This window comes from Bos indicus, chromosome 21, assembly GCF_029378745.1.
Source record: "Bos indicus isolate NIAB-ARS_2022 breed Sahiwal x Tharparkar chromosome 21, NIAB-ARS_B.indTharparkar_mat_pri_1.0, whole genome shotgun sequence".
Classification (NCBI taxonomy): Eukaryota; Metazoa; Chordata; class Mammalia; order Artiodactyla; family Bovidae; genus Bos; species Bos indicus.
Genome location: NC_091780.1, coordinates 41,915,180 through 41,938,110, shown reverse-complemented (window position 1 = coordinate 41,938,110; position 22,931 = coordinate 41,915,180). Strand labels below are relative to the sequence as shown.

At 38.3% G+C, this 22,931-nt stretch overlaps 1 protein-coding gene across 6 annotated transcripts in view; it reads left to right on the top strand.

Annotated features, from left to right (window-relative positions):
• Positions 1-357: 357 nt before the first annotated feature.
• Positions 358-22,931, top strand: part of HECTD1 (HECT domain E3 ubiquitin protein ligase 1) — a 77,316-nt gene continuing 54,742 nt past the window's right edge. For 5 of the 6 annotated variants that reach the window (XM_070775981.1, XM_019983531.2, XM_019983530.2 and 2 more), the window contains exons 1-6: positions 358-724; positions 2,021-2,294; positions 16,229-16,463; positions 20,305-20,532; positions 21,561-21,842; positions 21,940-22,210. In XM_070775981.1, coding sequence (XP_070632082.1) covers positions 2,155-2,294; positions 16,229-16,463; positions 20,305-20,532; positions 21,561-21,842; positions 21,940-22,210 — 1,156 coding nt within the window. In that variant the 5' untranslated portion in view covers positions 358-724; positions 2,021-2,154. The remainder of the gene's footprint in view (positions 725-2,020; positions 2,295-16,228; positions 16,464-20,304; positions 20,533-21,560; positions 21,843-21,939; positions 22,211-22,931) is intronic. The other variant, XM_019983529.2, reaches the window with a different exon arrangement.

The window sequence follows — 22,931 nt, the reverse complement described above, 5'->3', positions numbered from 1 at the left end:
CGCAGCTTTGACGTGCAGCGTGGGGGCTTTCAGCAAGAGCACGCCAAGTGTATACACACCGTGCAAAACACGCTGAGCGTGCGTGTACCCGTGTGCGCGCGGTGCTGGGAGTGCGCTTGAATTGACAACGAAACGTGAAGGCGCAGAGTGTACGATAGCAAAGCGACAGCTGACGAGGCCTAGGAAGCCGGAGACCTTCGGTAGCGGCGACGAAGCTACCGGTCGCTCCGAGCCCCGGGGCTCTGCGACCCTGCGCCTCGGGCCGACGGGTCTCCACAGCGCCCCACGTGGCGGCCGGCGGGGTCGCAGCCAGCGGAGCCCATTTGCTCCGCCTCCGCGGCGCACTGCTGCCCTCCTCAGCTTCCCCGCCCGGCTCTCCCCCGACCCTCCTCCCTTCCCCCTCCCGGATCGCGATGGACGCGGCCTCCCCCCGCCGCCGCCGCCGGCTGCACGGCGCGGGCCTCTAAACTGCAGGGCCTGAGGAGCCGCGTGCCGGAGACGGGACGTGAGCTGGCTGCCGCCGGTCTGGGGAACCTCTGGCTTTCCTGTCAGCAGGTCCCTGCGGAGGAAGGGGAGGGACAAGGCGCGGCTTTTCCTGTGCCGCCAGCCCGGCTCGACCTGCGCGGCCTGCGGCTTCCTGGGAACTCGAGGGCCGCGGCCGGGCCTGGCTCAGCCCGCGGCCTGCTTGGAGCTGGACCGGAGCGGTTTGAGACGACAGGCCTGGGTAAGAGCTTGAGGAAAGGGGACGCAGGAGCGTCTTCGGCGGTCGGAAGGGTCAGGCCTGGTTCCGAGATCAGGGATGCCTGGCAGTAGCCTGGGAGCGAGACCCCAGCCCCTGGTGAGGTCGGCGGACTGCTGCCGACTCACCCGCTTGGCCCCTTTGTTTACCTCCCCCGACCCTGCCCACGGCAGGCCCCGGTTTGTCCGAGCCTGAGCCCATGGCTGGCCCCCTTGTCCTTGAGAAAGGATCGCCGCCCGACGGGGCCAGGGACGTCCCGCCGGGCCTCGGAGTTCCGGGCGCCGCTCCCGGGAGACCCATCGCCCTGCCTGCTCCGGCCTCCTCCTCTGGGGTAGAGAGGCTCGCAGCTCCACCTCCAAACTTACCCTCCTCCTCGACACAGGTAGCTAACTTAGCCGGGTTTGGTTCGGGAAAACCGGAGCGCGGTGCCTGCGTCTCCCGCGCCGGGTCGGCTGGGCCCCGAGTTTTGGGTCACCCTTGCAGATCGCCGCCGTTGGGTGCCCACCGGAACCTGCCGCTGGATTTATGCACCTGCAGCTGGGTTACATGGGACCCAACGCTGTCCTCTCGTCAGAGTGCTTATGAGTTTTTGTATTGACTTGCCTGTTGTGGCTGCTTCTCTGTTGTTGCTGCTGCTGTTTTTAACCAACTGCCCCGTTCGGTGAGGATGGGGAAAGAGGACCGCAGATTGGCCTGTGTTCTGATCTGTAACGTGTTAGTCCATTGCACTTACTTGTAGCATTTCTTTTTAAACTTTTAAGAACAGTTGCTGCTACTGCCAAAATTCCTAATCAAATCATAGATCTTGTATATCGTTTGTATTTGGACATCTTAAGGATAGCAGTAGATTGAATCAGCAGAATTTAAGAAATTGAAAGTAATTTTAAAGTAGAGACTTGATTTGGAGGGGAATTGGATCAAAGTGCTAAGTTTCCTTAAAATACTGAATCTAATCCTTATCAGAAGATCAGCTTTGGATGACGGAGGGGGAAAGAAGTTTTCTGGGGAAAAAAAAAAAAAGAACCCTTAGTAAGGTGTTGTTTGCCTTTTGGCAAACACGTTCGTGATAGCAATAGTGGGATCCGAAGCTTGTTTGACTGACTTTGACAAAGACGGCTCTGGTTTCCAGTTTAAGCAGCAGCCTAATCAGCTTATACTCTTGTGCAAAACTGGTTTTATTTAGTACAATGTATGAAGTTAAACCCGAGGAATAAGGAAAGTTGGATAACTACAGTTAAGTACACTATCCAAACATACTTACGAGTCTTTTCTAATTCCTAGGGCACCAAGAAAATCTGGCTCTAGCCGATGTAAAAGAAGAGAAAAAAAAATTAAGCCCACGCTGTTCAGTTCTGGACATTTAAAGGACTTTTTGCCTTTGCTTTTTAAATTTAAGCAAAGAAGCCTAAGAAACAATGGCAGATGTGGATCCAGATACATTGCTGGAATGGCTGCAGATGGGACAAGGAGATGAAAGGGACATGCAACTAATAGCCCTTGAACAGCTATGCATGCTGCTTTTGATGTCTGACAACGTGGATCGTTGTTTTGAAACGTAAGTACAGCCCTTCGTCATCTTCATTTGGGGGTGCTGTAGTGACATGTATATAACATGTTTTCAACCATCTGCTGATTTGAGTTTGTATAAAATTTTTCTTCAGTGAGTTTTATTTTTTTTATATAAATTTATTTTAATTGAAGGCTAATTACTTTACAATATTGTATTGGTTTTGCCATACATTGACATGAGTCCACCACAGATGTATATGTGTTCCCCATCTTGAACCCCTCTCCCACCTCACTTCCCATCCCATCCCTCTGGGTCATCCCAGTGCACCAGCCCCGAGTACCCTGTATCATGCATTGAACCTGGACTTGCGATTTGTTTCACATATGATAATATGTATGTTTCAATGCCATTCTCCCAAATCATCCCACCCTCGCCCTCTCCCACAGAGTCCAAAAGACTGTTCTGTATACATCTATGTCTCTTTTGCTGTCTCGCATACAGGGTTATCGTTTGCATCCTTCTAAATTCCATATATATGTGTTAGTATACTGCATTGGTGTTTTTCTTTTGGCTTACTTCAGTCTGTATAATAGGCTCCAGTTTCTTTAGTGAGTTTTAAAACTTATCTTTTGAAAAGTTTCTGTAGTTTTGCATTTACAATCTTCTGAGAAATAAAAATTGGTAGGTAAACTAACTCCAGTAATGATAATTGTGATGACACAAATACATGTTTATTGATTGAATAGGAATTAGTAGAGAATGCTAATTCTACCCCATAACCTGATTGATTCATTTTCAAAACATGTTATGAACTCAGAAAATGCAAATGCTTCTTTATTTCTGTATCAAGAAATTGACTTGAAATTGATATGAAAATACAGATAATAATGAATACCCTTTCTTCATTGGTAAGTTTTAGGACACTTTTTTTTTTTGGCATTGTTGTTTTTGGGTTTTTGTTTGTTTATTGTTTTTGGTTTTTTGGTGGCACTGTGTGGCTTTCTGGACCTTAGTTCCCCAACCAGGGATTGAACCCTGGCCACTGCAGTGAAAGCACTGAGTCCTAACCACTAGACTGTCAGGGAATCTCCTGTACTTTTGTTAAAGCAAATCATGGCTTTGTAAATTTCAGTTTGGAGAGGGTATAAATTGAATGTTAACCACATGACATAGTTTTTGGAATAGTAGAAGCAGATTGAGATTTGAGAGTTTAAGCAATTTTATTTAGAGGATTATGTAGAATTTGTGCAAAAATGTTAAGGAATCATTACTAGATTGGCCATTAATGCCATGTTTTTCCTCTTATGTGATACTTGCCCAGTTAGATTAACCATTCTTCTAAATGCTGAACATGTTTGTTTTTTATTTATTTTATATTTATAATTTTGAATTCTGGTGATAAGTAAATGAAAACTCAGATGCTTCTATATTGGTTTTAATGCGATTTTGAAGTAATTAGTAGAAAATGTTTGAGATGTTGACAAAATTTGGTATAATTATCTTAATTTCTTTAAGTTGGGAATAAGGCTGTATTACTCACTAAATTGATGTATTTTTGATCATCTTCATTTTTGAATGGATCGTTAATGAAGATGAATTAATAAATGAATAATTAATAATCTTAGCTGTAAGTCCCATTGAGGTGGTACTATTAAGATAAAAATCCTTATGAACAAAGTTTCCAGATCGCAGTCTGTGGCTCATTTATTTCAAGTAGTTATTGTTATTGGCAAATTTTGAGAACATAATAATTTAGCCCCTCTGTTAACACTTGTTTTGGTCAGAATCATAGAACAGTGAAATAGATTTTTGAGCATTCATAGCTTTCATTAGAGGGTTTTCATTAACCTGAGAATTACTTGTGGTATTTTAAAAAGTCGTACGTACCAGTCACATCAACTATCATATCCTCCATTAAGTACTAACATGTAGTAGTAGAGGTATTTGTAATGACATTTCTAATGTGTCATTATATTAAAACAATTTTAAAAGAAATTGTTAAAATGTCAAACTCATCAATGCAAAATCCTACTGTCCTATTATAATTGTTATTCTTTTCGTTATCCTTTCCAGACTTTAGTCATATTTGATATAATGTGGATGAAATTAAAATCAGATTCACTTTATATTTTTTATTTACTAAGTGTAGGTATAAGAGAATTTCAAATTGGAATGGTTAGCCCTGTTTTATTTAGCATATCAGTAGATTGGAGAAGGAAATGGCAACCCACTCCAGTATTCTTGCTTGGAGAATCCCAGGGACAGAGGAGCCTGCTGGGCTGCTGTCTATGGGGTCGCACAGAGTCGGACACGACTGACGTGACTTAGCAGCAGCAGCAGCAGATTGTCTATCAAAAGTAGACATTTGATTAAATTTATGACAGTTGTTTTTTAAACCTTTAACTTGCTTTCTTCATTCAGCAGCCAGATTTTCTTGTTGTCAGAAGGAAAATTGTCTTTAGTTTCTTTAAACCAGATATGCAGCATGGTGAGGTGGAAAGAATGGCTGTGTGTCATTAGAGACCTGGGTTCAGATTCTTGGTTTGCTAAATAAAGTTTACCCCTTGAGAGCTTTACTTTCTTCCTCTGTAAAAGTGACAGTAATCTCATATCTGGTTCGCTCCTTGTGAGGAGTAAAGGAAAGAATGTGAAAAGTGTTTTTGAGTAAAGTGAGCTAATTTAATGTCATTAAATATCTAATCTTGAATTTTATTTGGAGACTTTATTTCATGAAACTGGTGGGTTTTGAAGAACCTTTAAAAATTCTTTGAAACAGTCAACAAATAAGACAGAAAAGCAGGATGATGTGCACATTTTAAATACGGGTGAAAATATCTTTTAACTTAATTTCATAAGATAGTAGCAAGTAATCCTTTTAGTTATGTCAAGTAAAGCAAAAGATGCCTATATATTCAGATAAGTTTTTGTCTGATTAGCTTTTATTAGTAGTTATATGTTTGTTTAGTCAGGAAAGGCATATGGTGTGGTAAAAATAATGGCCTTTGGAATGAGATAGACATGGGTATAGGTTTTCATGGAGATTAAATGTGATAATACAAGTGAGATGCCTAACATAGTGCTTTAAACATAACAGTTAAGTGTTTCTCTTTCTTTAACTTAATATTGTACATGGCTATCCATTTTTTTGTACCCATTCTGACTTTTGTTTTTAATTTATTTTTTGCTGCGCTGGGTCTCCGTTGCTCTGCGGGCATTTCTCCAGTTGTGATGAGCAGGGGCTCCTCTTTGTTGTGCTGTGCAAGCTTCTCCTTGCCGTGGTTCCTCTTGTTATGGAGCACAGACTCTAGGCACTTGGACTTCAGTGGTTGCAGCCTGTCGCCTCAGTAGTGGCCGCACAGGCTCCAGAGCTCAGTAGTTGAGGCGCGTGGGTTTAGTTGCTCTGAGGCATTTGGGATCTTTCCTGACCAGGGATTCAATCTGTGTCCCAGGTGGATTCTTTAGACCACTGAGCCACAAGAGAAACCCCTTGACAGTCTTTTTGAAGTTAAGGGATACACATTTTCTGTGAAGCTGTGATAATTATGCCTGAACTTAACAAGGTAATGCTCTAGAAAGTAAAATTCAAGTTCTGAGTTAGCTTTTGCTTTCATCTGTGATACATTAGTGAGTTAAATTTACGTTATACATTTGAGATAAATTTAATGAGTTATAAATGAGTAGTTTTGCATTCACATCAAAATAGGTGATCATTGTACATATTCTTAAAAGTAGATAAATCCTGGGCAGTTGTAGATCCTGTTACTAAATCTTCAAATAATATAATTTATGTCTTCTGGGAAGAATCTAACATCCCCCCAGAAGATCTAGTAAATGGAATATTAGGGATAGTGCTTTTAGTTACCAGAAAGCTCATATTAAAAAAATAATCATTTTACTTAATTATGAAGACACAGAAGGATATACAGTAAAGTGTAAGTCTCCTGGGTGACCAATTCTCCTCTCCAGAGGCAACCACCATTAATCATTTTCCTGGTGTATCCTCCCAGAGAGAAATATCCTAAGAAAGACTGCCTCAAGTTTGGATTCCAATACTGAATACAGTGGTAAAAGCCTCCTATTGTGTATGTACAGTAAAAACTATTTAAAAATACCTACAACAGTGTTAAGTCTTTTAATCTTTTAAATTGTCTTCCTACTTTTTATTGTTAAAAAAAAATATGATGACCAAAGTAGATAACAATCTCTGCTCTTAAGGTGCCTAGTAGTCTAATAAGGAACACATATTAAATAATTATAGAAATAGTGGTTACAAGCTTTGATAAGTGCAATGAAGGAAAAGTTCAGAGTGCTGTGACAGAAGGTAGCAGGGGCATGATCTGGAGGAGTAGGGGTAGTCAGAGTGGTTTTTCTTAGAGATACGAAGGATGAGTAAGAATTTAAAGGATGAAGTATAAGGTGGTGGGATAGAAGGATGTTTAAAGGGAATGCAACAGGTGAAGAATTTTGAAGTGGGATGAGCATGTCGTGGTTGAGGAATTTGGAGAAAGGTAGTATGACTGGGCGTGGAAAGGTCTCTGGAGAACTGTGTTGAAAGTTGGGGCAAGATCAGATGGAATCTTGTGTATGCTTTTGGTTTTTTCTTAAGAGCAGTGATGTAAAAGAGTGAGTGATGGGATTAAATGTGTCTTAAAAATACTAATTTTTTCTGCTCTATGATAATAAATGTGTGATGAGGACAGAATAAATGCTTGTAGACTTAGATTTTGGAGGTAGAATAGTCAAATAGTTGAATGATTGGATATCATAGTGAGAAAGAAGACAGTACCATGGATAATTCAGATTACAATGGATGATGATGCCATTCAGTGAGAGAGAAAATCAAAAGAGGACCATGTTTTCGTTTTTGGTTTTTTTGGTCACACCACATGACTTGTGGGATCTTAGTTCTCCAACCAGGGATTGAAACCGGCCCCCTGCAAGTGAAAGCATTAAGTCCTAACCACTGGACCACCAAGAAATTCCCAGGAGGACCATGTTTTTGAGGGGTGGAGATCATGAATTTGGATTTGGCTAGATTCTCATATCTGCTTTGCATTTATTTTGTTGTATTATGTTGTTTTGATTGCAATATATGAAAAAATTATCATCCTCCAATAGATGTAGCTGGGAAAGGGAGGAATGTTGTAATGATGTCTTTGCATGATTATGTATAGTTTGATATCATACTCATTTGATATCATACCCAAAGTGGGCAAAGTGATAGTTTCTTGAGAGTTAATATAATGTGGATTCTGAAATCATGTCAATGAACTTGTACTCTTGTAGATTAAAATCTATTGGTACTAATCTATTGTTTGGTACTTTGAGTGGGTTGTTTGTTTTTTTTAAACCCATGTGTAAGTTTAAAAGATCTTGCACTGGTCATGTGAAAAATATTGATCTGCTGAGTTATACAGATATTCCTGGTGTTGCCATATACCATTCTACACTGTCACAAACTCATATTTGTTATTATAAGTACTTAATCAGAAAAGTCTTCAAATAATGGGATCTGTCAAGCTCATGGTGGCAGGAGCAAGTTTTTCAAAGTTGTAACTTTGCTTGAAAGCTCGAATGTTATCATTGGCAGCAAATACTGTCAGTTGTTTTTCCTTGAGGTGGAATGCTTGCTTGGTTAATTTTTGAAAAAATGTTTGCTAGATATCCAAGTCTGAGTAACCACAATTTGTCTAAAGTTCTTTCAGGTAAAAAAGATGTTGCATGAAACAAGTGGCCAGTTCAACTCTCCAGCAGTTGTAAACTACATTTCCTTGACACAACCATCTTTCTTGAGTATGCAGAAGTGCTTTATGCTTACTTCCTATTTGTTTAAGTAGGATATTAAAAAAATACAAATTAAAAGATTTGAGATTGTGTGGCAGAAACCAACACAATATTGTAAATTTTTTTTAATTAAAAAAGGCTTGAGGTTTAATAAAATATATGTATATATATATTTGCTTTATTAAAGTAGTGAAGTTGACCTTTCTTTTCATGCTATAGCTTGGCAATGAAAATAAACGATTACCAATGGTACAGTTTAATGCTGCTGCCTTGATTCATGCTAAAGCACCAGGAGTTTATCCACCATTGCTTTTACATCATTAGTGTACATGTCAACACAAGAAAGAGAGTGGTTAAAGAAGAGAAAGGACAGTTGTGCTGAATACGGGTGAAAGGTCAAGTATGGTGAAGACTCAAAGATGTCCTTTGGATTTAGCAACATTCTCAAGATCATTGATCTTAATGAGAGCTGAGTGGAGTGGTTTGAGGACCAGATTTGAATGGGTTGAGGAGTAACAGGAGGAAATGGAGACCAGAGTGTGGAAAACTTTTTTGAGAAGGTTGTATTGGGAAAAATAGTGTGGGGCTTTTTCTTTTAGAGGTCATAGAGGAGAGAGAATAGAGAATTCATAGTATTCAGATTCTGAGAAACTGGGAGAGCGTTGGCTGCTGTCAATAGTAGTGCTTTTTAAACTGTAATGTGCATACTGTGAATCACCTGGGGATCTTGTTAAGATGCAAATTCTGATTCGTTTGGTCTGGTGTGGTGACTAATATTCTACATTCCTAGTATGTTGTCAAATAATGCTGAAGCTGTTGGTCAGAAAAATCCCACACAGAGTGTCAAAGCTCTGATGTACTGATGAAGAGATCAGATCAGATCAGATCAGTCACTCAGTCGTGTCCGACTCTTTGCGACCCCATGAATCGCAGCACACCAGGCCTCCCTGTCCATCACCATCTCCCGGAGTTCACTCAGAGTCACGTCCATTGAGTCGGTGATGCCATCCAGCCATCTCATCCTCTGTCGTCCCCTTCTCCTCCTGCCCCCAATCCCTCCCAGCATCAGAGTCTTTTCCAATGAGATAGACTTACGGTAATGTGTTTCTTATTGTAAGGCAGGAAAGATGAAGATTTTTAGGTTTGATGGGAAAAACTTGAAGAGATTTCTGTCCGATGACATCTGTTTTCTCCCTGAAGTAAGAGATTTTAAAGGAATGGTAACAATGAGAATGGGTTTGGGGAAATGATTATGTTCATGTAGTGCTAGTGACTTCATAACAGATGCCCCTGCCTATAAGCTAACAATACGCAGAGCTACAGTCATAAAATATTTTTATGGTATTTTCCCCCCAGTTTTATTGAAGTGTAATTGACTATATTCTGAAAATACTGATTTGAATGTATCATTCCCTTTTATAAAATCTGTTGTGCTCTTTACCTAGTGAGTACAATTTAGGTGCCTTCAAAGACCTCTGCTGTATCTCACACATAGACACTATTACTTTTGTTTTCCATTGCTAAGCATAATGCCTGGTGTACAATAGCTAATATCCAGATACTGAACACATTGAAGAAATTCTGAACAACAGCAGAGTCTACATACTGGAATTTGACTTACTCCTTTTTCTTTTAGAGGGAAAGCTGTAATTTTCAACTGTTATGCCAGGAGTTATTGTTAGTTAAGAAATACAAAGTCCAGATGGGAGCAGGGGCAAGAATGGAATAAAAGATAAAGTGGGGTCAAAAGATGTTATTTATTATCTTCAGGAAATAAAATTTATTAATCTTTTACATTTAAAATTTTTAGTTTTTTAAAAGTAAGTGATGTGTTCAATTTACAGGCTATATTCAATAAGACATCACTATTATAGATAACTTTATTTTTAAAATGTTTGCTTTCTTAGTATTGTACATCTTCTGAAATCTTGGCCCAAGTCCAAGTGATATAGTGTGGAAAAAGCATATGGTAGTAATAGTATAGAAGATATTGCAGTTCTCAAGGGAAATTCTTTGTAACCTCATGAAACTTTTGTTCTTGTTTTAAGTTATCTCTGCTTCCATTAGGGAAAAATTCTTTCGTCATTGCAGGTAGTATTTTGGAAACTTGCTTAAGTTGGATTCATCTGAAGATTCTACTTAGTCTCATTTTTGTGGTTGACTGGTCTGACAGTAGTTCCGTGGAGACTGTGAGTGATCTTAAACTTTCCTAATTTGGCCACCTTTGGGTCTGTAAGTTGGTCTGGTATAGTACTAGATTGGATTTAATATGTAAAAGTAATTTCTACCTATGATATAAGAGGTAAATATTTAGCAAGTTTACAAGTTGTAATAACTCTTTAATTGTGAGGCATCTAAACTTTTGTGCCGTAGATGTATTCTTTCAGTATGTTCAGGAAGGACTGTGATTATTGTATACGTGCAATTTAATTTGCTCTTAACTTTATTTAAATTACATATGGATTTGACAAACACAGAGTCGTGTAACCACCACCACAATTGAAATTCAGAACAGTTCTATGGAAAATGAGAGATAAAAGTGGATTCACTTTTTGTGTTGTGGGAAGGGTAGGCAGGGGAAGGAGACCTGATGGAGATTGGGCTTGTGTGTGGGGAGTGGAGACATGTTAGAGAGGCATTGGGCGTAAGGATGAAGAAGCAGATCACTAAGAGAGCTGATGGGATTCTTTTTGTTTGGTTTCTCTTTCTATAAGCAAGAAAGTTCTTACTTTTCTTGATATCATTCATTCAGCAAATAAAACTTGAGTATCTTCCCATATGCAGAGAACCCTGTTGGGTGCGGTGTGAAATACAACTCTATTCCCAAGGAGCTTGCAGATTTTTAGGAGAGAATTATAGTGGACAACAGAAAATGAAATACAAATATAAATTGTCAAAGTAAATTAAAACCAAAAGAAAAAAAAAAAGAAAAAAACCCAGGAGTCCTGTTTTGAGTAGTTAGAAAAGGTAACCCTGAAATTGAGGAGGTGACATTTAGGCTCACAGGAAGGATGACAAAGAACCAGCCATGGGCAAAATTGGGAGAAAAGCATTTTAGACAGAGGGATCATCTCACACATTAGTATCTGTTTGTTTTTATCTTTCTATCTGTTCATCCCCGCCGAGTTCATCCCCAGTTCAAATCTAACACCACAGGGTTCATTCTAGTTTTCTTTTTTGTGTTTCCATCTCCAGGCTACAATGAGAAATCTGGCTCCCATTGTCCTCAATATATTTATATACTTATTTATTTGATCACTTCCCTTGTCTGTATCAGTTGCTCATTACTGGGACACGCCCCTACACAAATGCTCTCTTTGTCTTGCTCATGCTCTTACACATTATTCCAGACAGACTTCCTCTTCCCTCTAGAAATACCTTCCTCAACAGTGGTGTGAAACATCTCTTATGTGGATGTCCAGGTGGCTATTTCAGTAGTTCAAACAAGAGTTTGAAGTTAGTTTAGATTAGGTTTGTAAAAGATGGTGTGGAGAGAAGTGGACAGACTTAGGATATATTTTAGAGAGAAAATTATTGGGGTTTAACTAATGGATTGGATGTGTAACGTGAGCAAAATTAAGGGGGAGAACTAAGGATGATTGTCAGGTTTCTGGCTTTCTGTTTGGTTGTGACATTTGCAAAGCAGTGATTGGGGATGGAGGGATATTTGTTTTGAATATGTTTATTTTAATATGCCGGAGAAAGCAATGGCACCCCACTCCAGTTTATTTTAATATGCCAGAGAAAGCAATGGCACCCCACTCCAGTACTCTTGCCTGGAAAATCCATGGACAGAGGAGCCAGGTAGGCTGCAGTCCATGGGGTCGCTAAGAGTTGGACATGACTGAGCGACTTCACTTTCACTTTTCTCTTTCATGCATTGGAGAAGGAAATGGCAGCCCACTCCAGTATTCTTGCCTGGAGAATCCCAGGGACGGCAGAGCCTGGTGGGCTGCCGTCCATGGGGTCACACAGAGTCCGACATGACTGAAGTGACTTAGCATAGCATAGCATTAGCATTTTAATATGCCTGTGATAATTCTAAATGGAGATCGTGATTTAGTTGGTCTGGAGTAGAGATAATATTTTGGGAGTATGTAGATGAGATTTATAGCTATGGTGTATGAACAAAGGGAATAGATGAGATCAACTAGATAAGAGAAGGGAGTTTAGAACTGAGGCTAGAATGGAAAACCAAGGGAGTCACTAAGCCAAGAGAAAATTGAAGACAAGGTGTGAAATAACTCATTGAATTTTCTTGATTATGTAAATTTTTTTCTTCATATCTGTTAACATGGATTCACACCAAAGAAAAGTTGTGTTTGTGGTTATAGCCCAGGAAAAAGGAAAGAAACGTGAAGGTCTTGTTCATAAGAACACAGTCAAGTGCTTCTTATCAACACAGGGTTACTTTGGAAATGATAGAAAGAAATGGATACTAACCAACAAGTAAAAAGATGGTTTTAAGGCCTTATAAATGTTTATATCATGATAACTGTCTTAAAGCAGGCTATCAAGCAGAATGTTAAAAAAAACAACACTTGTTATAATTTGTTTTAGTTGCAATATGAACTTTCAAGTAATATAGCTATAGTTCTTTCAACTATTCTGTACTTTTCAGAATTCATTAATTACTCTTTACATGTTTTCTCTACTTCTTTTGCTCAGTTTATAGTTAATTTGTATTGTTGGGGTTTTTGTAAATTGCTTTGGTTTCTGAATTGAAAAACTAGTGAATATGCCTAAAATACTTTCTCATGGTTGAAAAACTAACTCAGGAGCTAGGAAAACAAATTTTTTTTTTCTTGTCCAACAGCCAGAAGTTTACAATAGATATTTTATACCACACCTTTGAAAAGTTCCCAAAGCAGGTTTTCATTATACCTGAAATAAAGTAAGCTTTTACTTATGCAGAATACTTTTATTTTTCTCTTAGAAATAAAATTAATCACAGTTAAAGGCTGAGAATCTGTTTAGAACTTTCTGGTTTTTGTTTTTTAATTATCCCTTTAAATTGTTCAAGAACACAAGCAGGGAACATAGTTTATTCCCCCAATAAGATACCACATTTCCCCATGAAATATAGATAATTATACCGAACATTTCTCTTAAATTTTGTTTTTTGATGACTAGTTTTTTGTACTAGTCAAATTTTGTTTTGACTAATACAAATTCTGTACTAGTCAAATTTTGTTTTTTGATGACTAGTTTTTTGTACTAGTCAAATTTTGTTTTGACTAATACAAATTTTGTACTAGTCAAATTTTGTTTTTTGATGACTAGTTTTTTGTACCATTCATAAGATAGATGAACAATTTTCTTATTCTTAATATAAAGCATATGGTAGATCCATTCTTGCCATTTAATGTGACGACTGTCAACTTCAAAATTTTTTATTCTTTTTTCAAAAACTACTGTTTTCTCGGGGAGGGGGGGAAACTACTTTTTAATAAGACTGTGTTGTTTCTCAGTAGTATTAACGCTTTTACAATCTTATCTCTTCAGTATATTCATACTACATATGCCAGTGCAGAGAGCAGTAAAAATGCTTCAAGATTTCAATATGCTAGTCATTCCAATCTTCCCTGAGAACTACTGGACTATCTTCCATAATCTAATCTTATCCTCCTCCTCAGAAAAATTACAAGTAACTAAATTGGGAAAGGAATATGTCAAGGCTGTATATTGTCACCTCGCTTATTTAACTTATATGCAGAGTATGTCATGAGAAATGCAGGGCTGGATATGGATCACAGGCTGGAATCAAGATTGCTGGGAGGAATATCAACAACCTCAGATATGCAGATGATACCACTTCAGTGACAGAAAGTGAAGAGAAACTAAAGAGCCTCTTGATGAAGCTGAAAGAGGAGAGTGAAAAAACTGGCTTAAAAATAAACATTCAAAAAACTAAGATCATGGCATCCAGTTCTATCACTTCATGCCAAATAGATGGGGAAAATGTGGAAACGGTCAGATTTCATTTTCTTGGGCTCCAAAATCCGTGTGGATGGTGACTGCAGTTATGAAATGAAAAGACGCTTGCTCTTTGGAAGAAAAGCTATGACAGACCTAGACAGTGTATTAGAAAGCAGAGGCATCACTTTGCCAACAAAAGTCCATATAGTCAAAACTATGGTTTTTCCACTAGTCGTGTACGGATGTGAGAGTTGGACTATAAAGATGGTAACAACAACCCTATATGCAGGACAGCAAAAGAGACTCAGATGTAAAGAATAGACTTTTGGACTCTGTGGGAGAAGGTGAGGGTGGGATGATTTGAGAGAATAGCATTGAAACATGTACATTACCATATGTGAAATAGATGACCAGTCCAAATTCAACGCATGAAATAGGGCACTCATGCACTGGGACAACCCAGAGGGATGGGATCGGGGAGGGGTGGAAGGGGGTTCGGGATAGGGGGACACATGTACACTCGTGGCTGATTCATGTTGATGTATGGCAAAAACCACCACGGTATTGTAAAGTAATTGGCCTCCGATTAAAATAATTAATTAAAAAACAAAGATGGCTGAGCGCTGAAGAAATGATGCTTTCGAACTGTGGTGCTGGAGAAGACTCTTCAGAGTCCCTTGGACAGCAAGATCAAACCAGTCAATCCTAAAGGAAATCAGCCCTGAATATTCATTGGAAGGACTGATGCCGAAGCTCCAATACTTTGGCCACCTGATGCAAAGAGCTGATTCATTGGAAAAGATCCTGATGCTGCGAAAGATTGAGGGCGAGAGGAGAAGGGTGAGACAGAGGATGAGATGGTTGGATGGCATCAGCGACTCAGTGGACATGAATTTGAGCAAGCTCCGTGAGAAAATGGAGGACAGGAAGCCTGGCATGCTGCAGTTCATGGCATCACAAAGAGTTGGACATGACTTGGCGACTGAACAACAGCAACAAAACGATGTGACCTAGGTTGCCAATGATGCTGGCTAGTAAAACCCACTTGTGTTTAATCACTGAATGCAAGAGGTCTTTATCTTTGATAATATTCCTGCTGCTGGACCCCTAAAGTGAACATCATCCAAGCAGATTAGAAAGGGCAAAGTTACTTTGGCTTTCATACAGATATTTTTTAAAAACTACTAAAGATATGTGCAGACTAAAATTTGGATGAAAAACAATTCAGCCGAAATGTTGAGAATACAGTAAGCTGTCTGTATCCACACTGTTTAATTTATGAACTTGAATATCCTGAGATTTTGGTATCTACAGGGGGCCCTGACATCTTTCCTTTTTGAATATGGAGGAATGACTATAGTGCCTTTGGTGGTATCTGTAGATCATTTAAAGTTCAGTTTATGCAGCTAGGTTAAAGTGTTTGATGGCATATAACTACGATCTTTACTAAATGTAATTTATGTGGTTTTTTTTATCATTTAGGTGTTGATAAAATGTTGATTTAAAAATGTAAAATGTGCTTTTGATAAAGCTGTCTTATGCAGGTTTATATAGCACACATTAGCTATTCATAGGAGGGAAGGGGAGCTAATGTTAATTAGTTTAATATGGTGCCAAGGTACTGAGCTAAGTGTTTAATGTGTATAATGTTATCAGATCTTCATAACATCCATATAAAGTAGATATTGTTTATAGATATCATCTTTGGTTTACAAATGAGGAAATAGGACCAGAAAGGTTACACAGCTGTTGTTCTGGGTCTTACCCTGGTCTGTTAAACCCCAAATCAGCATTTGTTGCCATGAAACATAAATTGAACAATTCCCGTAAAACATGAATTGAACAACGTTCCTGGCATTCTGGAACTCTTAATGTAAATAAGGAAATAAAATGATACATTAAACAGTGTGGGTACAGTTTTTATGAGGCTTTAGGAACCTGAAAGTACCACTTAACTATTTGGAGAGGTTAGGGAAGGTTTTAGAGAGTTGATGTTGGAGCTGAGTATTGAATAGGAATGTTTTTTGAACATGGTTTCAAGTTAATGCTGCTACTTTAAACTGTTTACAACCTGATATTTTCAGCAATGATGAAATTAGCATGTGAGTGTTATTATGGCAACAAAAGCAATATGAGAAATCTTACCTAATATACATGTGGAACGGAGTATTGAATATAATGTATTATGTGATAGTTTTTCTTATCTGTTACATTGGTGACTTTTGGATGTTAAGAATTTAGTAATCCTGGGTGTAATATGATTTCTTTCACTACAGATGCCCTCCTCGCACTTTCTTACCAGCCCTCTGCAAAATATTTCTTGATGAAAGTGCTCCAGACAATGTGTTGGAGGTAACAGCCCGTGCCATAACATACTACCTGGATGTATCTGCAGAATGCACCCGAAGGATTGTTGGGGTAGATGGAGCTATAAAAGCACTTTGCAATCGTTTGGTTGTGGTTGAACTTAACAACAGAACAAGCAGAGACTTAGCTGAACAGTGTGTAAAGGTAAGTCTCAATTATTTATTGGTACATTTGAAGATCTCTCAGAGAGTGAAAAGTACACTTTGCAAAAAAGAAAAAAAAAATGAAATTCTTTTCATTATCAGCTTTTACTGAGAGTGGTTGAAAACAGTGGAAGTCATAGTCCTTGTGGTACCAAAAGAGATCCCATATGCCTTGGGGAAAGAAATCTTTAAAGAAGAATTGTAGGTCACTGATAGTGCTTTTCTGTGTTGCCTCAGTGCTGTTTGGTTTCTGGTAGCCTCTAACCCGTTGATACAGGTTATTTCTGATCTTATCCAAAATGACTTTATATGCATATGTTAATGACCGGGACAACTAACAGTAATCTACTAGGCATCATTCTAAACACTTTGCATGTATTAACTCATTTAACTTCATGACAACTCTGTATGAGGTAGGTGCTGCTAATATTATCACTTATATTTGTAGGTGAAAAAAATACAAGCATAGTGAGATGAAGTAACTTGCTTGGGGTGATATAGGTAGTTCGTGGCAGAGAGCCAAGATTCAATGATGAGTAATTTGAAGATTTAGGAAGTCTGATTCCAGGGCCTGTGAATTTAATTATTTTGCTATACTCCTGTTAGAGTTAGCTGTTTCATTTTATTCTTGGTGGGACTAATTATTAACTTTATGTGACTCTAAAAGCATCAGTACTGGTAAGTAGTTTATTGGAGCTGCTTAGTGAACATATTTAGACTTTATGTGATTCACTTTTTTTTTTAAATTCCTAAATATTTTCATTCCTTTTTATGATTCTTGGTGCTCTCAGTTCAGTTCAGTCGCTCAGTTGTATCCGACTCTGCGACCCCATGAATTGCAGCACGCCAAACCTCCCTGTCCATCACCAACTCCCAGAGTTTACCCAAACTCATGTCCATTGAGTCGGTGATGCCATCCAGCCATCTCATCCTCTGTCGTCCTCTTCTCCTCCTGCCCCCAGTCCCTCCCAGCATCAGGGTCTTTTCCAGTGAGTCAACTCTTCACATCAGGTGGCCAAAGTATTGGAGTTTCAGCTTCAGCATCAGCCCTTCCAATGAACACCCAGGACTGATCTCCTTTAGGATGGACTGGTTGGATCTCCTTACAGTCTAAGGGGCTCTCAAGAGTCTTCTCCAACACCACAGTTCAAAAGCATCAATTCTTCAGTGCTCAGCTTTCTTTACAGTCTAACTTTCACAAACATACATGACCACTGGAAAAACCACAGCTTGGACTAGACAGACCTTTGTTGGCAAAGTAATGTCTCTGCTTTTTAATATGCTATCACTAGTTTAGCAATTTTCAAACTTTTTGCCTCAGGATCCCTTTATAAGTCTTAAAGTATTAAGGACCTGCAAAGAGCTTTTGTTTATGTAGGTTCTGCTTGTTTCTATTTACCATCTTAGATATTAAAACAGACTTTAGAAACATTTATTCATTTATCATAAAATAACAAGCTCAGTATGTGTTAACATACATTACATTTTTAATGAAAATATACCCCGAAGAAAGAGAAATTTAGTGAGAAAAGTAGCATTGTTAAGCATTTTTGTGAGTCTCGTTTGAAATTTGTGACTTAATAGAAGACAGCCAGATCCTAATATCTGCTTCTGCATTCAGCCTTTTGCTATATCTCAATTCATATCACTTTTAGAAAACTCTACCTTACACTCCTAAAGGAATAAGAAAGAAAAAGACAATTACTGTTATAGTCGTATGAAAAAAACAGGGACCCCTGAAAATGTCTTCCCCATGCTTTGAGAGTTGTTTTTATAGGTTTTAATATCTTGACTTTCTTCTCTGTGTATATCGATGTATTTCTGTCTGTGTCTGGCCTCAGAGGAAGAGGTATCCATTTTTCTGTTCAGAGTTTTTTTCCCCTCTTGCTCACATCACTTCAGTTTTCTTCCAGAACTAGGACTTTAATCCATTGCATATATTCACTGAGCTATATTTTCAAACTTTTTCTTATCTGCTAATACCCTGCTCTCCCTTTCTCTTTTTCCTTTGCAGATTATTAATTCATTCTTCACTTCTTCAGTGGTAGTACTTCCTAAGGTTCTGTTTTTACCTTCTTAAAGCTATATATTTAAGCTTTAAGATGAGATTTGTCTACCTGCCTAGACAGTCTCATCTATGAGCATCAGTACCATTCATATATAAATATATGCCCTTTACATCTTTATCTCTAGAAGTGACTTCTCTCTCAAGTTCTAGACTCCATATTCAAAGGCCTGTTGGACATATTCACCTGTTGCCTGAATTCATTGTCTTTCATTACAGATAAACTCCTCTCTTGATAAGTGGCATCAACTTGTGCTCAGTCACTTTAGACAGTAACCTGTACTTTATCTTTTATTTGCTTTTCTCCACTCCACACATCTAATTAATGATCAAGTGCTTTTCTAGTTTATTTTCTTCTATTTGTTCCTGCCGTTATTGCCTTGGTTAAGCCCTCATCCTTTCAGGAATATTAATGCTTGAGTTTTTGCGTTTGCCTCTACACTCTTCTTAAACCCTGTTTTCCCCAGTTATTAACTGGGAATCCAATCATATTATTTTTCCTGCTTGAAACATTTTTCTTGCTTACAGAATAAAGTCTAAATTTCTGGTATGCCTGTAAGAACTATGGACCCTAGTTCTAGTTATATGAACGTATTAAATATCATATAATTTAGAAAATAAAAGTGGCTTTTATTTATTTGTGTTTAAATATTTATTTATTTGGCTGCTCTGGGTCTTTTAGCTGTGGGATCCTTACTTGCAGCCTGCAAAACACTGTCGTTGCAGCATGTGGTATCTAGTTCTCTGACAAGGGAACCTGGTGTCCCCTGCATGGGAGTGTGAAGTTTTAGCCACTGGTCACAGAGAAGTTCCAAAAAGTGATTTTTTTTTTTAATGTATTTTTAATTTCTTTTTATAGTGAAGCAAGTAAGGTGTTTATTAGGAGGAAGAAGAGTACAGTGCTTGTGGATAGACACATGGGTGGGCTCAGAGAAACTTGCCCCCAAAGTGATTCATAATGTCTTAATATTCGTAGAGTATGTGTGAAGATAATGAATAGTTGGCATTTATTGATTTGTTTTTTTAATGTCTAGGACTTTTATAGACTTTTGCTAAATTACTTGTAGTTCTTAGCTTGCCATACAGGTTTCACCACCTAAACCTATGCTGTCTAATATGGTAGCTATATGTGACTGTTGAACACTTCAGATGTGGCTGCCCCAAATTAAAATATACATGGGTTTTTGAAGACTAAATGCACAAAAGATACCAATGATTTTTATATTGATTACATGTTGAAATAATGACACTTTGGACATATTGTGTTAAATAAAATATATTAAAATTAATGTATTCTGTTTTGCTTCACTTTTTTTTTTTAATGAAAGGTTAAGTGTGTACAATAGGCTCCAAGACTTCATTCTAGCTATTGATAGCAGCATTGTATGGCAGGGAATCTGGATGTTTAAATAAGAATGGAATTAAAAATCACCATTGCCTCAGGCACAAGGGACAGCTTTCTGCCCAATTTCTTAATTCCACCTGTGGCCAGGGGGCCTACTCCCTGAGTTTCTTCAGTTCTAATTTCTGTTTCAACTTGAATGCCGTATCTTCCCAGTCCATCTTGTTGGTCACCTTCTTGGGCTATTTCAGGGACTACTTCTTGGCATCTTCACAGCCAGATATAGCTCCTGCCCCTCACACCCACCCTTTCTCAGACCCTGCCCTTACTTTTTAAATGACTTCTAATATATTTGGAGGGTGTATCATGTTCTGTCAGTCTTGAAAATGAAAATTGAACTTACTGTATTCTTCTGTTTATTTTATTTTACTGTAGGTTTTAGAACTAATATGCACTCGTGAATCAGGAGCAGTCTTCGAGGCTGGTGGTTTGAATTGTGTGCTTACCTTCATTCGTGATAGTGGACACCTGGTTCATAAAGACACCTTGCACTCTGCCATGGCTGTGGTGTCAAGACTCTGTGGCAAAATGGAACCTCAAGATTCTTCTTTAGAAATTTGTGTAGAATCTCTGTCTAGTTTATTAAAACATGAAGATCATCAGGTAATTAAATAGCTTCTGTGTACTTTATTTTCAAAAAGTGATTTTATAGTGTCCTCTGGTTATAACTATGATATAAAGTTGACTCTTGAACAACCCGGGGGTTAGAGGTGCTGACCCTCTGCACAGTTGGAAATGTGCACATAACTTTATAGTCTGCCATCCCTATCTGGGGTTCCAGAACTATGGATTCAGCCAACTATGGATTGTATAGTTCTGTAGTATGAATTTAGTGGGGAAAAATATCCACATATAAGTGGGCCCATGCAGTTCAAACTCATGTTGTTTCAGGGTCAACCTTAGTGTAATTGGAACTTTTTGTTTGATGAGGTAGAGATAATTTCTCTTTATCTCATTTTATATTTCTATATGGTAATCTTTTTGTTTCTTTGGCAGTGAGACATTTTAAATTATAAAAGTGGCATGGGTTTATTCTTAAGATTTAAACATTTTAGAAATATATGATTTCTAAAGCTACACTTAATACCCAGTGAAATTTGTTGGCTCAGCACAATTTTGCTTACTTAAAAGGGTAGTTTTCATTCAAGTAAAATAACAGTTTTTAAAATTTTAAATGTGTAAATTTTTGTTAAATTATCATCTTTAGAAAATAAAACTTGACTTCTAGTACCTTTTTACCATTTTGATGTTAATTATTTTCAGTTAATTAATTTCAGTTAATTATTTTCAGCTATTCATCAATTATCTTGGCCTAGTTATACATAATAATGGTAAAGATTTATTGAGCTTTTTACTGTTCCTCTAGTTTCTTTACATGTATCATCTCTTTTGAGCTTAGACAATGAATTATAGGTACTGTTACTATTCCCACTTTGCAGATAAGTGAATTGAGGAACAGTTAAGTAATATTCTCAGGTTATACAGTTACCAGAATGAGGAGCCAGGATTCAAATCTAGATGGGTGGTATCCTTTGCTGCAATTGCCTTTCTTAATAGTTCACTGTTGAAATACACAGTACTAGTCCTTTTTAAGTGAATTTTATTTACATGTATATTCTTTACATCATTAGGTTTCAGATGGAGCTCTGCGATGTTTTGCATCACTAGCTGACCGATTTACCCGTCGTGGTGTTGACCCAGCTCCATTAGCCAAGCATGGATTAACTGAGGAGCTATTATCTAGAATGGCTGCTGCTGGTGGTACTATATCAGGGCCATCATCAGCTTGCAAACCCAGTCGCAGCACCACAGGAGCACCTTCCACAGCTGCAGATTCCAAATTGAGTAACCAGGTGTCAACAATTGTAAGTCTGCTCTCAACACTTTGCAGAGGCTCTCCAGTAGTAACGCACGTAAGAGTGGTTTTTTTCCTTCTTTAATCTTTTCAAATAAGTGTCTTTATATAATGAGAATAGATTAAAACTTTCTTCTCTCCCATTCTCTTTTTAGGATCTCCTGAGGTCAGAGCTTCCAGATTCAATTGAAAGTGCATTGCAGGGTGATGAAAGATGTGTGCTTGATACCATGCGTTTGGTTGACCTTCTCTTGGTGCTATTATTCGAAGGACGAAAGGCTTTGCCAAAATCTAGTGCTGGATCCACAGGCAGAATCCCAGGACTTCGGAGACTGGATAGTTCTGGGGAGCGCTCACATCGGCAGCTTATAGACTGTATTCGAAGTAAAGATACTGATGCACTTATAGATGCAATCGACACAGGAGGTTGGAAAATATTTTTTAAAACATAAGAAAACTGAGATAAGGAATTATGTTTAATTTCTAGGCTTTTTTTTTTTTAATTTTTAAATATTTTTAGCAGTTGTGTCAGAAAACAGAATGGCCAATGTCTTCCATATCTCCTCTCCCTGTGTATATAAATTAGTCTGGTGCATGGTAAGATCTGAATAAATGGTTTTTGAATGAGTAAATGAAATTAACCTGTTTTATTGCCAGAAGGAAGTCATACCAAGTCTAAGGTTAAGCACAGATTGAATTGAGGGCTGTTGTTTTCTTAGGATTAATGGAAACTGATACAATTGAATTTTCATAATACACACTTTTGTATATTATGTATAATATACATATAATATACATTTTTTTAGACTGCCTCATGAGCTGATCAGCAAATATAAGCTGGTGAAGGATACTTCTGTGGGACTTCCTTGACAGACTAGTGGCTAAGACCCTGTGCTCCCATTGCAGGGGGCACTGATTCGATCCCTGGGGTAGAGAACTAAGATCCTGGATGTTGCACAGCATGAAAGTCAAAAGGGAAAGTATTAATCACTCAGTCGTGTCTGACTCTTTGTGACCCCATGGACTGTAGCATCTGTCCATGGAATTCTCCAGGCAAGAATACTGGAGTGGATTGCCATTCCCTTCTCCAGGGGATCTTCCTGACCCAGGGATCGAACCTGGGTCTCCCACATTGCAGGCAGATTCT